This window comes from Gadus macrocephalus, chromosome 5 (genome assembly GCF_031168955.1).
Source record: "Gadus macrocephalus chromosome 5, ASM3116895v1".
Classification (NCBI taxonomy): domain Eukaryota; kingdom Metazoa; phylum Chordata; class Actinopteri; order Gadiformes; family Gadidae; genus Gadus; species Gadus macrocephalus.
In genome coordinates, this window is record NC_082386.1 from 7,721,730 (window position 1) to 7,736,314 (window position 14,585).

Below are 14,585 nucleotides of genomic sequence, written 5' to 3' on the forward strand. Positions count from 1 at the left end.
GTCTGAAGCGATGCAGTCTCCTTGTCTGATCTGACTCAGATCAAACTATTTGTTTATTTGAGGTCACTTTGGAGCAGCCATCTCCCAGCCAGATGGAGCCCCCCCCCCCCCCCCCTGGCACCTTGATTGAGCCACAGTGCTGCTCGCAGGGTCATACAACGGGCCTCCTTCAAAGGGAACACGACACAGTCCCTTTAAACGATCGGCAGGTATGTAGGCTACGGGCCTCCACCCCGGGATGAAACCATATTTGAACCAGGGAACCATCACGCCTGGCTGGCGGCTGGAGTGACCCCAGGGCCACGTACACAGTCAGTGCAAGGGCCACACCGTGTCCACACCTCATGCCCATGTCCAATACAAGCTGCACCCCACGGAGAGGATTCAAACCTGTCTCTTTAGTGCTGCTTTCAATACAGACCCCACCAGGAGGAAAGAGAGCTAGGTTGTTGGCAAGATGTGAAACGAATGATCATTTATATATCTTACTAAGACCTGTCAACAGGCATTTCAAAACAGTATGTGTGTTTACAGCTCTACTTCAACTTTTCTGGGCTTTATCAGCGCCACGCTTTTATTGAAGTGGAAATTCATATCGAAATTGTGCTGCTACACTTCACTCTTCCAAATATGCTCCCTTGTGAAAATGGAGCCGACTATATGGTGCCGCCGGCTCACTGTTGGTAGGTGGTCTGGATTACCAGCTTCCTTTCAACGCCACTCACCCCTCGTCCCCTAAACTGTCAAGATAGTTGGCCTCACGTGGGGGTCTCATGGGTTTACACAGTGGCTGGGTGACCCTCTTGAACCTGGGCCCTACTCTTCACTCTATCTATAGCTCTCTGTCTCACATGCACACACTCCCACACACACACACACACACACACACACACACACACACACACACACACACACACACACACACACACACACACACACACACACACACGTCACATGAATGTCCTCCCTTCCCCCGCTTCTCCAGCTCATCGTCAACTCTAGCTTGTGGGAGGTAGAATGCAATTCCTCGAGCACTACACAGAGTCTTAATGATGCCACACGCACACACAATATCTGTCGAGGTAGGTGGTTGGGTTGGAGGAATTGCCTTTGGGTATAGGTAGCAAAGCAAACCCCTGCCCTACTCTCCACACAAAGGGTTTCCGTAACTGCGCATTGATTGTGAGCGGTGCAGAACGTACAACATTCATCTCAAATGGCTGCATGTCGTCAGTGTAATCTGCATCTGTACTGTGGCCTTTTGTTTGAACAGGATTATAAAATCATAGGCATCAAAATGATCCTTATTATTTGTAAATAGTATGTAGTTTAGAAAATAGCCTGCTTCCAACTAGCAATGAGTTAATGCAAAAGGGCTTTCCAAAAGAGCCGTTCATGTCCCGGTGATTTCAGCTGAACCTGGGTTTTCTTTGATTTTCTCACCAAGCCACCCTGACCTAGCGCTGCAATGCGATTGGCTGACATCATGTGTCACATGGCCTGAGACAGGCTTTATTCCTAGCATGCGGTGGTCCCTGGCGCTACAGTGGCACTGTGTGGCTTGGGCCCTCTGAAATAGACTGCAACTTAAAACTGCATGTCCAGCGGCCAGCGGTCTGCTAACAGCTGGGAGCATTACATCAGGTTGGCTCTTCTGAACGACACTAAGGGAGGGGCTACGGGCAGAGGTAGGCATCTAGGAAGGTCAATGCCTATAGAATGCAACACGGGCTGGATTAGCCATGAAATGTGCCCTAGACTGGGGGACTCTTAACTAAAACCTTGCAGTTTCTTTTCAAGAACTGGGGGGGTTGTTTGACTGTTTCTGTGTTTGAGAAGGGGGCACTCGGCGGCCGGTCGTTACTCTGCTAAACTTTGTCTACTTTGTTTGACCTCTGACCTTGCGTAAACCCTCTCTGACCCCATGGCTCCCTAGCGACTGAGTGTCAGGAGTGTCGTTGAGTCTGGCATTCAGCTGCCACCTTCCCACTGGTTTAGTTGGTCCACCGAGACAATCCTGGGGCTGGCAGTGATTCTGTCCTTAGGATGTGTGGTCGTGAAACCAGATATGCCATGCCATCATTTAAAGAGAACGAGGTAAAACTGTCCTTCTTGTGAGAAAACCCAGACACTAAAAATAATATTACCATAACAACTAAATACTTTTAAAAACCTGCTTGCCTTGGTTCCATAAATTAATTTAATTCCCTCGATGAGTTAGGTCAAACCTTATATCAAATTAAACCCGTGCGGGAGCATTTCATCGTTGGGACCACGAGTTGTTTTTTCCATCGATTTTGGCAACAAGGTCATTGCACCACCACACCGCACGGCTTTTTACAACTTGTCGTAGTTATTAAAATATCCCGGTAACATGCAATTTGAACAATAATACTGGTGGTGGCTGGCAGACCGCAGTGTTTTGATAGTCCCCTTCTCACCCACGGCGTTCAGGCGCAGCCTCGCATGCCTTGGAGACGTGTTACCCGAGAGAGGCCGGGGCCCGTGCTGGCCTCAGAGCCAGGGAGCGCAGTGGGCTGCCTGGACTCACATCAGACAGCCATAGGTCAAGCGGTGGGGTCCACCACTAGCTGCTGGACGTGGACCCAAGGCAGAGGGTCTGCGGCTGGATCCTCCTCACTAGGGGTTAAAGTCCTGAGCCTCACACTGACCGGCACAAAGCTAATCAAGAGATAAACAGAAGAGCTACAGATGGAAGAATACAAGGTCTGGGTTCTAACAATCCCTGGCCGAGGGATTGTTTCTTGTGTTTATAGAAAAACAATCAAGGGTCTTGTAAATAGGAGCCAATCACTTGTTTTGCAAACCTGCTTGTGCAGCACTTTATTTTGCACAACTGATTTTCGTTGTGCTTTGATTGTTATCCGATTCACTCATTGTCGCTAAGTGGTTGTGGTCAAAAAGTGCAGACCTTAATAAATTCCTTTTTGTAATCGATTGATGTATTGATATCGAGTGTTGTCAGCAACAGAATCATTACTGATACTATTTGCATTGGAACTTTAATCAACTATCAAGAACTGGCTTATCCTCAGAGTCAGACTTACTATAGCCTTACTATGGTCAGTCAGACAACATTCTCTCCAGATATTGACAGAAGAAAAGATCTGTGGCACCAGATCTCATCAACAAAGATAACGTAGATATGATGACCCTGAATGAAGATGCTTTGTTATCTTTGAAAATTATTCCTTAGTTCTTCAATGGCTCAAATGAGTCGGCCTAGTTTGTGCAGATATTTCAGGTTCATTGAGGTTCATTACCAGCACTCAAGGACTTATTTTGGAACTTGTGCAGAGTTAAGCAGGTTGGGAGCATAGTAACGTTAGGGTTTGTGGGGTTCAAAAAAATCCCTGGAGCTGAATGGGTGGAATCCCATTTAATTATTTTTTCAACATAGCCTTTTAAAAAGTGGCCTGTCGTCACACTGTCTCTTCTCGGATCATGGCTCTGACGTTAATGCACATTCTTGCTATATCACACTCGCTCTTATTTCTTTATGAGAAGATGGCTATCTACATACCTCTCTATAGACGGCCGTAAGTGCCACTGGTACTTGGTGAGCGGTGTCTTTTTTTTTTTAACAAACATGCAGTAACTGGACACGGACGGCGGTTACCGACGGCAACCTGCCCACTGGCTGAGTGCTCTAGAGCCTTCACAAAACACTTGAACATAGATGGGAGCCCGATGAATTCATGCGCTGCTCTGTGCCACCGGATATGCTTAATGCTATGTTATGGTGTGCTATCATTGGCTTCCTGTGTTTCTCGCTGAAGCATCCAGTTGCCTGGAATCGCTCAGAGTTGCCCTCAAAATGAATCGGAGATATAAAGCCACAAAACTATATTCAGGAAGATTCGGTCATCCACTGGCATCAGCTTTCTGGCGGCCCTTTGTGTGTGTGCAATTGGCTATTGCATACTGGGCAATATTTTTCAATTTCAACTTTTTATGCCGCAGAAAATATTGAACATTTATCCTATTTGTGCTATAAGCTACAAGTTTGAAAGACTTGATGGATCCCCTGATGTGTGTGTGTGTGTGTGTGTGTGTGTGTGTGTGTGTGTGTGTGTGTGTGTGTGTGTGTGTGTGTGTGTGTGTGTGTGTGTGTGTGTGTGTGTGTGTGTGTGTGTGCGTTTGCGTTTGTGTGCTTTTATTTCCGTGTCCATCTCAGCTGATTGCCCGCCTGAAGAGGGAGAACCAGTCCCTCAGGGATGAGCTCGCGATGGTAACGGGAGAACCGAGACAAGAGCAGCTCACTCAGGACGAGATCCAGAAGTAAGTCAACCACCCACATGACCATGTGCTGTCATTGTATGTTCTTGTTCGATTGTGTGTCCTTTTTTACTTTTACTAAAAATCTAGAATAAAAAATCTATCAGAACCAGAGAAAGCTTCATTAGAGTGTGTTCTGGGATAGAAATGCTAGACAAGCCAAGGCAGTAAAGTATCGGATATAGAGAGTACAGTCAAGAATGGCCTCTACAATGTGCCGCAGGAGTTTTAACTTTCGTTTCTTTTACTTCTTCCAAGAAAATGTCATTTTGTGCTGCAGTTCCCCCCCGTCCAGAACGCAACCCACCTCAGACCCCCAGTGAGAGACGAGATGGGATCTCCTTTTGTCCTTTTGTGGAGGGTGCTCGTTCGTGTCCGTCACTCTTACGACCAGGATAATTTGTATAATTATTAGACCTTGACGATAACAGTTTATTTTTTGTGCTACAGAGTATATATTGGGTAGTCAAAGGAATAAGACTAAAAGGAAAAATATTAAAAACAACTGCCCTAACCAGTTGCCGGCTTCATGGGGGTTCACCTTGGAACTGCCATTTCTCGTCATGGTCAAAGAGGGGTTGATATATAAAAAAAAATGTAGCCGTAGAACCGCGCAATATGTTTTACATTTTTTCTTATTTACTAAAATGAGAGCATCTCTGATCCAAGCCTCCACTAGACTTTATTGGTTGGTTTAGACCCCTACAGTTCCAACTACAAAATGTAAGTGCATTCCCAGCCAGCTGCCCCTTTATGTTAGGTTGTAGAGTCATCTATTAAAAGAGACAAAGTAATCGCTTTATGTAGCACAAGAAGACTAAATGTAACATACGTGACAAAATGAAGAACAAGTAAACCAATGAACTTTCTCCCACTGAAGCATCTTTCCAAAATAGATGCGTGCATCTGCCACTATATACTCTCCTGAGTGCTTCCAAACAAACATAGAAGACCGTGTAGCCTAAAACTCATACCAGGCAGAGTTATAGACAATAGCAGTGAACAGCATGAAAGGAAAAAATACAGTTAACCAATATAAGCAAGTGAGATAAGGGGTGTTAGACCAAAAATAAAGGCAGCATGAGAGTTAATGACCTCAACGCCGGATGTTAGCTGTTTTAGGAAAGTCCAAGGCTTTATCTGCGGCCTGATTCAGTAGTAATTTCAACGTGATTTACGGCCAATAGTCATCGTTCCATGGAGCAACGGGGGTCGACAGAAACAAACTTTATATTATTATATATATTATATTATATTAAGTATAATGAACATGCAATCAAATAAAACTGCACATTGGATTAACAGATTTTTGCTGCGGCCTAGCGTAGCTATGGGAAGCGTGACCTCACTCCACCGTGTTCAGCCTTTAGTTGGTTTCCACGTCAATTCCACTACATCGCAGCCAGGCCTCTATCATAGTTAAAAGTGCTCCCCGCTGGCCCGCGCTCCAGCCAAGAAACCATTTTTGTGCTTAATTTTAAATTCTCCTTCCCTCCACATAGAAACCGGGAGCCACGTTTATTCCCCACGCGTCGTTCAAGGCCAGATATTATCCAGCGATGGGGGCGCTCTCTCATCCAGGACGTCCCGTCTCCAGCGTTGAAGTCTTTAAAGCTCCCCCAAGCACATCCGCACAAGGATAGCCTTTTCAAACCATTAACCCCCTTCCACTTCATTGTGCTTTACTCATCAGGCAAACTCGGAGCGACTCTGAATGATGTCTGCCATCACCTTCTTTCGGTGTACATGCTTATTTATTTGTCATTTTGGGGAATACGTTTCTAGGGACTGCATGTGGCAGCAGATCAACACCCTGACCTATAAATGTATTTCTCATCAATGTTTGCTGCATCCTCTCCAATCTTCCACCCCTGTTCTCTCGATCCAGATGGGGCAGTGCACGGGAGTCTGCTTCTGCTGTATATGAAGTAGAGACTCAGGGCTCTGGAATGAGGACTTTGGTCATCATTCCTCTCGTTGTTCAGTTGACCGTCGTTCAGTCATTTGTGGAATTTGAGCTGAACAGGTCATGTAAATACTATGTTCTTCTATTCCCTCTACAACATAGAACCCAAGCTTGTTCTTTGTTCCGCGGAACTCATCGCATGTCTTAGCTTACCGCCATTTGGAAAAACGATTGAGTCCTGGTTCCGTATGAAAGATGATGGTTCCTTTCTCTGTAAATATTGTGCATGGCGTTACAGGGATCCCCTCTCCCTCTCTCTCCACACACACACACACACACACACACACACACACACACACACACACACACACACACACACACACACACACACACACACACACACACACACACACACACACACACACACACACACACACACACACACACACACACACACTCTGAGCAAATTCTAGCCTTTTTTTATCATCAGGGGCCCCCCCGTGACAGCTCGCAGTTGCCCTGAAACAGGAGCAGCGCGTTTGTTTTGAGACCCCGGCACATGTAAACGGCGGTGGGTTTTCCAGGGTGGCGTGCGGCGGCGAGATGAAGGACCGAGCGGAGCACAAACGACCACACGCCTCCGGGGTCTGCTGCACCAGATCCATCTGGCCCCGGAGAGCTCCGGCGGGGGGCTGCAGGAGTTTGAAGAACCAATGTTTGGACTAGCATCTCCTGGTAGTTTATCAACAGGCCCCGGCCCCAGTGGGGACGGTGCATGCGTTAACCCAAACAGTTTTTCTTTTCTGACTGGTTCTTTTATTTGTATTTCTGTGCACAAATACAGATTTCCACTCTCGGAGTGGCAGCTTTCCAGTCCCGCTTCGAGTGTGATAGAGAGGCTTTCCAAAACGCTATATAGACATAGAAGTCTGCGGTTCGGCCCAAGGAATGTGTGTGTGTGTGTGTGTGTGTGTGTGTGTGTGTGTGTGTGTGTGTGTGTGTGTGTGTGTGTGTGTGTGTGTGTGTGTGTGTGTGTGTGTGTGTGTGTGTGTGTGTGTGTGCGCGCGTGTGTGTGCTTGTGCTCATATGCGTGCATGTTTGTGTGCTTGTGCGCACTTGTGTGTGTGTGTGTGCACATGGATATGTGTGTTTGTGTGTATTTGTGTTTTTTTATTGCACTACTTGTACATACTACTGACAAGTGAATGCATTCGTTTTGCATCTGCTAATAATTGTGCACTGCGTTATCCTTTTATAATGATGTGGAATGTGCGTCTCTAGGTTAGAAGTGCAAGTGAAGGACTTTCTGGACGACGCTGACCCAGAGGCGACGCTGGCACTGGGAACCGACCTCCGAAAGATCCGCCGCTGCTTCACCTTACTGAAGGTACTCGGTTATATTATCTGAGCGGCGTGCGTCGCCCCACCGGTGCTCGTCTATAGTGTGATACGTTATTCATTGAAATCCAATGGAGTCCTCTCCCTCTCAATCCTTTCAACAGATGTTATTCTTGGAATGGGTTGCATGACATCGTTGTTTAAAATGGATGAACTTCTCTGAAATCCATTGTTGAGTTTTTTTTTTCTGTCCCCTTTTTTCACTTTTTGAAGCTTGTTTGGTCTTTCGGATTCATGTGCATTCTTGGGTTGCATCGCAGCATATGGTGCGCATCAAAGTCTGATGTGAAGGGGATGGGGAAAAAAGTAATGCTCACTCACAGTTGATGGACACGGTGCCATTGGGAACTCATTCAACATGCTTGGTTGACTCCGTGCACTACCTCCCCTGGTGTCCAACTCATCACATAAGTCTTTGGACTGGCTCCCCCTACTGACGGCCCCTGTGTACTGCATGGTCTCATGAACACCTGAAATACCATTTTTTTAACGCCGGATTTCAATCAGTTTCTTTCAATCCCAATGGCCATCAATCAGGAGCCAATTGTGTCACTCGTTGAAAGAGCTAAAGATAAAAATGACATATATGTCATAAATGTATATGTATATCTTGTTGAACTGTTATTCACAGTGAGTGGGCAGTGGTGGACTCGGCTGGCCGTCCGGTGTGACCAAGGGAGGCGGTTGGCACCTCACGCGGTAGTAGGTTGTTGATTTTCCCATGGTCCGACTTGGGCCCCAGCCACTCAATGTTTGCCGACAGTCCTCAGTCAACTAATTAGAGATAAGGCGCCAAATGTTGACCTATACTCTACTGCGAGGTAGCCATCTGTCCCGAGGTATGTATGTGTTTTGGGAAAGATACATACAGAGGCCCTGAATGGTCTTAAAATAAAACTGTAAAAAATAATAATAATACAAACGTAGTGGTTAGCTCTTCCAAGACCCCCAAAAAAGGGAAATTCGAGTTTTGTTCATATTATTTTCAAGCCCAGCGTAACAATTGTGGTGTAAAAAATGAAATAACTCACATTTACAAATACACTGCATACAAGATTGATTTGGTTACTGTGTTGTTTCAAGTGCTCCTTTCATTATATGTTGCCCGTCACTGCCCTATTTTTCATGGAATGAAAATCACTGTTGAAGGCAAAGCTCAGAATTATGACACCATTGGAAGCACTTCATACAACTGCATTACAACATAATCACTCAGTAATTACATTGTGGAATTTTGTTGATAATACATAATAGAGTTCAGTGTTTTGCACTCACTGACACCATTTTAAGTACCCAGTGATTTGAGCAAAAGTGAAAACTCGTTTAAAAGGTTTCATCCAATAAATATAGATTAATCATGGCATTGGTTTCAATGCTGGTTATAATGCCATGATTAATCTATATTTATTGGATCAACAGCTTTATTCACTTAATTTTAAGTCCTTATTTACTTATTCTGACGTACTGTGCCAGGCATTCCCCGCACCCCGTTCCAGACTGTGTTTATCCCTCTGCATTTGTTATGAGCGCTGAAACACAACGGCTCCTCTTGGGTTTACATTCCTGCGAGCATCGCACTCTGGTCACACGCTGGCTCATTCTGCAGTCCACAGGCACCCAGGATCTGGTTCACATTTCCCGTTTCTCCAGCCTGGTTTTGGTGTGTTTGTGTGGCAGTGCAGTAGCCTGGAAGGGTCTCTGACTGTCGGCCGATTGACCTGACCCTAACCGTAACTCTTTAATATTTGCAGAATATCTAACAGTCTAGGTTTGAGAAATACGCATCAACTCTAGACTCCTAAACAATCGAAACAATCGTGAAAACTGTGTGTACTACAGGAGAGTTGAGCAAAAACAAGTTTCCAAGTTTAGAGTTTAGATTGGCTGAACCTTTTTTACTTTTCCTCATAGACCATCGTATCCGGCCTTCGACAGCAGTTGACCATCATCCAGGAGAAGCTAGGACGTGCTACTGGGACTGGGAACGAGCTCACACCTCTGTCAGCAGTAGCTACAGCACCTGGTCAGACATTTCTAATCTTTTTGGAAAACACTGTATATTTTTGTGGGATTGTAACGTTTCAGTAGAATGTTTTATAATTCCTAAAAAAGAATTCCAACCCAAACAACGCCAGCCTCCCACGTCGATACCATCGCGACGGTGTGCCTCAGATGGAACTTAAAATAAAAAGTTTGAACTAAACCTAATCAGCTAGTGTTTCCGTACAGTGGAATCATAATCATGCCTGTATAAACACACAAACCATGGCGTTTAAATATGGTTGAATTCATCACTGGGCCTTCTGAGGTACACATGGAGCGTTGATGTTGTTTTAATACGTATCTTCAGATATACCTTCTTTTAATGACAGCACTTCATCATAATTGTCGTTGGTTGTTATCCCTCATTTTCAAAGATAATATTTCTAATGGCTGCCCCCCTCCCGCCTCACCGCGGCTTTTCATTAGATCATCTCACATTAGTCGGAAAAATCTAGACGACTGTTTGATGATTTGGCCACAAAGACGAGGGCCCTCCAAAGTAAATTGGACATGAAGATATTCTTCCGCAGAGTTTGTTTTGGAGCATTCAGGCTTAATTAAACATCGACAGGGTACCCTTTGGGATGACACATGGACGTTTTTCCACATCATACATAAGTTGAACAATGAAGATCACGTCGTTTGGGAACACGCAATGCTTGTATCGCGTGTTCAGAAGCAAAAAACAACCTTTATTTCTACATACCCGTTCTCTCTATACAGATGGTTTTATTTATATTGTCAGAACTATTAATTCCATTATTTATTATAGGTCCGTGAGGGTTCCTGAGGAAGGTTTTCAGTGCACTCGTTCCACTGGGGTGGTTCGTCTGTGTGTGCGTGAGACATACTCTTCTAAGGCCTGTTGCCATGACATCAGCGCTAGCACTCCTATATGTTTACGACCCCCTTCCATCCAGTCCGCCGGTACACGCTAAGCCCACATCCGCCAGGTAATGGCCTCTTGCCTCCCATGTACACAGTCATCTCCATGTCTCGGGTCCCATGCACCTCCACCCCCAGCCTCTCGCCCTCTCCAGCTCCACCAACCTCGCCTTAATTATGTGAGAATACCCCTCCTTGGAGGAAGAAACCACAGGATAGCCAGGGGATGTGCCCAGCTAGCCCTATATAGCCCCCCCCCCCCCCCCCCCCCCACTGAGACACCTGGGAACTATTATCGAACCTCACATGGAGAGGGGGGAGAGAGAGCGATGACACATCCATGGCCTAATGAGGAATACCATAATGGCACAAACAAAACAATAGAGGCTAATATACAGACAGAACTGTGTGGAGGTTTTTTAAGCAGGCCCTACAGTGCGAGCGGTCCGGTGAAATAGACAAGGACTGGTCAAAAGCACACATTTACTTTGATTTACATTATCCTCTTGGAACACAATTTGAAAGACAAAGCACCTTTTTACAGGGCCCAAATTTGGGGTTGGGTAAGGTAAGGGGAGTTATCCCCTACGATAATTCTAGGGGTGGTCACATTGTGTCCATGAGGGCTTTTATGTAGCCTTCCAGCGAGGGGGAATAGTGGCAATAGACACTTCTCGGGTTAATCCAGGGGTCGAGCATGCGTGGGAAACATTTATGCACAATACATCTACAAGCCTTGTAAAGCGCGTAAACTCGGTCCATCAAACGCCTGATAAATGTCTGTTCTCGGCATACTGCTGCAGTCGTAGCCATTTCAGATAGAAATGGGATCCTTTAAGGTTTTGCCTTTGCGATATCTGTCTCTCGCACAAAGGCGCCTCCATTTTCCTAAACCCACTCCTGTCCTGGAAGTCTGGTGTTTATGACTGCGACCTCTTGACCCCTTGATGAGTCAGTAGGGCAACAGGGTTCAGGGGAGGATTCCCCAAGGAGCGTACGCTATATACTGTATGTGTAAATCTCTGGTGCTGGGAGAGTTGGTTGGTCGGAAAGTTCCAGAACAAATCAGGGGGTACGCGCTCCCAGCTTTAGGTGGAACGCGCAGGATGGGGAGTAATAACATGCAGGTTTGTTCTGTCTTGGCTCGCGTGTCCACAGCACAATGTGCACAAAATGCAGTCCGTTTACAACGTATCCATGACAGATCGGCGCTAACGCGAAAGTCACAATTGGCACCGGGATGCGGCGCGACTCGTAATCCGTGACAATGTGTTTACAATCTTTGGCACCCCGGGCTTCCCTTAAGAGGCCCTTGGTGATTTTCAGATATAAACTCTCACGTCAAGTTATTATCCCCGCCTGATTCCCCTGGGTTAGAATAAGGCAGTGGAATTTATTGCCATAATTCAAAGGCCCCTCTGAAGCCCTGTATGATAAACTCCTGCATGCTAACGTCTGTGTTAGCAGATGTACTGTGCTAGCCTTGATTATTGATGTTTTTTTTATGTGTGCAGGCCAAATTTCACGCAGTGTTTTCGAAAGGCCCTTGACTGACTCTCTCGTACATAACGTTCTGGTGATGTTGAAAAAAGTGTTTTGTTGTCTGGATCGGGGACATGCTGTTTCACGGAGGAATCGACACCCAATACTTTGAACTCTCCCCAACCTGCTTACTCCCCCTTACTGCTGCTTACTTGATTAAAACTGTTTTAGTTTTTCAGGGAAATGTATTCAAAGATTCACTCACATCGTTGCTATTTTTGGAATGTATCTCAATTGAGAATTGGTGTATTCTATGTTTGTATGCATATAGTCCCATCGAAAGTAGACAAATGTCATTGTTTGTAGTATACTCAAACACATCTTGTGTCAAGTTGAAATAGATTATTTTATAGCGCTTTTCTCATATCTGCGGTTGCTGTCAGATTTTCGGAAGAACATCTCGTAAAATCATCAAGTGATTTTCAGCAGTAGGAGACAAACCCAAGCTTGGGGAGTTTGGTTTGCCAGCTGGGAAACAGTTCTGTGTGTCAATGCAAATGAATGTTGATTGATTTAAATTTCCATCTCTTATCCGTCAGTCTCCATCTTTCAATGACTCAATTAGGCTTTTAGGTCGCAGATTAGGATAGATTATAGTTTGGAACGGACATGTGTATGTGCTTGCGGGTGAGTGCGTGCCGTGCACGTGTGAGTCCCAGTCCTAACCCTACTTCCCACTTAATGCTCGGAGGCATTCCAAGCATTGGCGTGGAGGAACACGCACAGGGGTGGCACTTAAGTGGCACATCTTGATTGTATTTAAGTATCACCATGTGAGCGCACGGCAGAAACGTGTTCCTAGCGTTGCACTTATTTTTCTTATTTTATTTTTGTCTGTTATTGTTATTCTTTTATAATGTGTACGTTTGGTTTATTTGAAATGTGCTAATGCCAAGCTGTCGGTTGACCGTTGGTGTCATCTATCTCGGTAGCGTCTTATTGGTCCTGTTATCGTGGGTAGAGCAAAGGCCTCTGCAGCCGATGCTGGCAAAAGGTGGCTGATTACAGGACTCAGAGCTTCCTTCAAAGGACTGTTTGATGTGTTTTGATGTAGAGGCATGGCGCCCACTGATGTCAAGGAGTACATCATGGGACAGGTTGATGTTATACCGATTTCACATGTTTACCGACATGCCTATCTCTAGGATTTAGCCCTCATACGCTCTGTCTTTTAATGGCGAGACGTTGGAACGAAAAACGACCTTGCTACTCCACTCTGGAGCGTTCCTTTTAGTTTACAAGATTACGTGGCAGTGGAGCCATTTTTCATTGTGAACAACCACCGATGCTTACCTCAGGGAAGTCTAGCCTAGTGGTTAGGCTGTTTGACTCCCAGCCAAAGGGTTCTGGGTTGAAGCCCCACAGCCCACAGACCGCAGACTACCGTTGGGCACACTTGAGCAGGATGGCCAACTTGTATCTGCTAAATGCATCTGCTAAATGGCTAAGTAGCAAATGGTATTGGGATCGTTTGTTCTTTGATCAAGCTATGTTGTTGTTGTTTGTTCAGCAACTCTTAGGTCTGAATGTGTGTAATCACCAACAATACCATTGGATAACATGATTCTCACATGTAGTGAGTAAAGAAACTTGATCTTCACAACATAGCAAGAGGAAGAAGAAGGAAGAAGTTTTTACACTGTTACTGCACCGATATTTATAGATAAATACTCCTTAAACTGTGATTTCCCTTTAAACTGTCTTCAAGTCGTTAATATTGTATGATTTATTCCATTGCACAGTACAAAGTAAATATGCCCCAAGTATAATATCAATATAATACAAGTATTATGTTGTTCACTTATGACCTAGATGTAACCCTAGTTAGCCAACCTTAGGACATTTTGCGAATGTGGTGATTTTATTTTGTGGTTTTCCCATTTCTTCAGAGCACAATGTTCAGATCAGATGAGGAAAAAAGATTGGACAAAAATGGTGAAATGTGTCTAAAAGACCACAACATGTTGAGCAAATAGCATGTGCACATGCCTGTAGATCCTATACATGCTATATATTTTTTTAAGAGTTTAATCAGCTCAAAGGGGGCTATTGAATAACTCAATAATGGAAAAACCTGCTGAACTGTGGTCTGAGGCAATAACCTCCACCAAACAATGAAGGGGTAGCCACGGCAACGTGAATATTGTCTTTTAAAGACTTGGCATGTACAGGTAATTAGGAATTGTTGTGGTTTGGCGTTCGGGGGTGCTCAGAAGAAGAACATATTGGTTTCATTGGAAAGCTCGCTCCTTCTCCAGCTCCCCTTCACTGTTACCGCCGGCGTCCCCTCTGTCTCCGCCGTGTTGCGTCTCCACGCCGCTGTCCGAGACATGGTCATCTGTCACTGGAAATATAGACTCCTTGACTTTGTTTGATGGAACGTAATCATTTATCCGCTGACCAACCCCTGGCTTCGGTCTGGCCGCAGCCAAATGTCTTCTAATCTCATGAGGGAGACGGGCTTTAAGGAACAGACTAATGTGTCGACGGTGAATTACTGGTTGTCAAAGGG

The 14,585-nt window shown here is 45.2% G+C and overlaps 1 protein-coding gene across 3 annotated transcripts in view; it reads left to right on the forward strand.

Annotated features, from left to right (window-relative positions):
- Positions 1 to 14,585, forward strand: part of kif6 (kinesin family member 6) — a 54,730-nt gene that overhangs the window by 17,048 nt on the left and 23,097 nt on the right. For all 3 annotated transcript variants that reach the window (XM_060051968.1, XM_060051969.1, XM_060051970.1), the window contains exons 10-12: positions 4,199 to 4,302; positions 7,487 to 7,592; positions 9,515 to 9,626. In XM_060051968.1, coding sequence (XP_059907951.1) covers positions 4,199 to 4,302; positions 7,487 to 7,592; positions 9,515 to 9,626 — 322 coding nt within the window. The remainder of the gene's footprint in view (positions 1 to 4,198; positions 4,303 to 7,486; positions 7,593 to 9,514; positions 9,627 to 14,585) is intronic.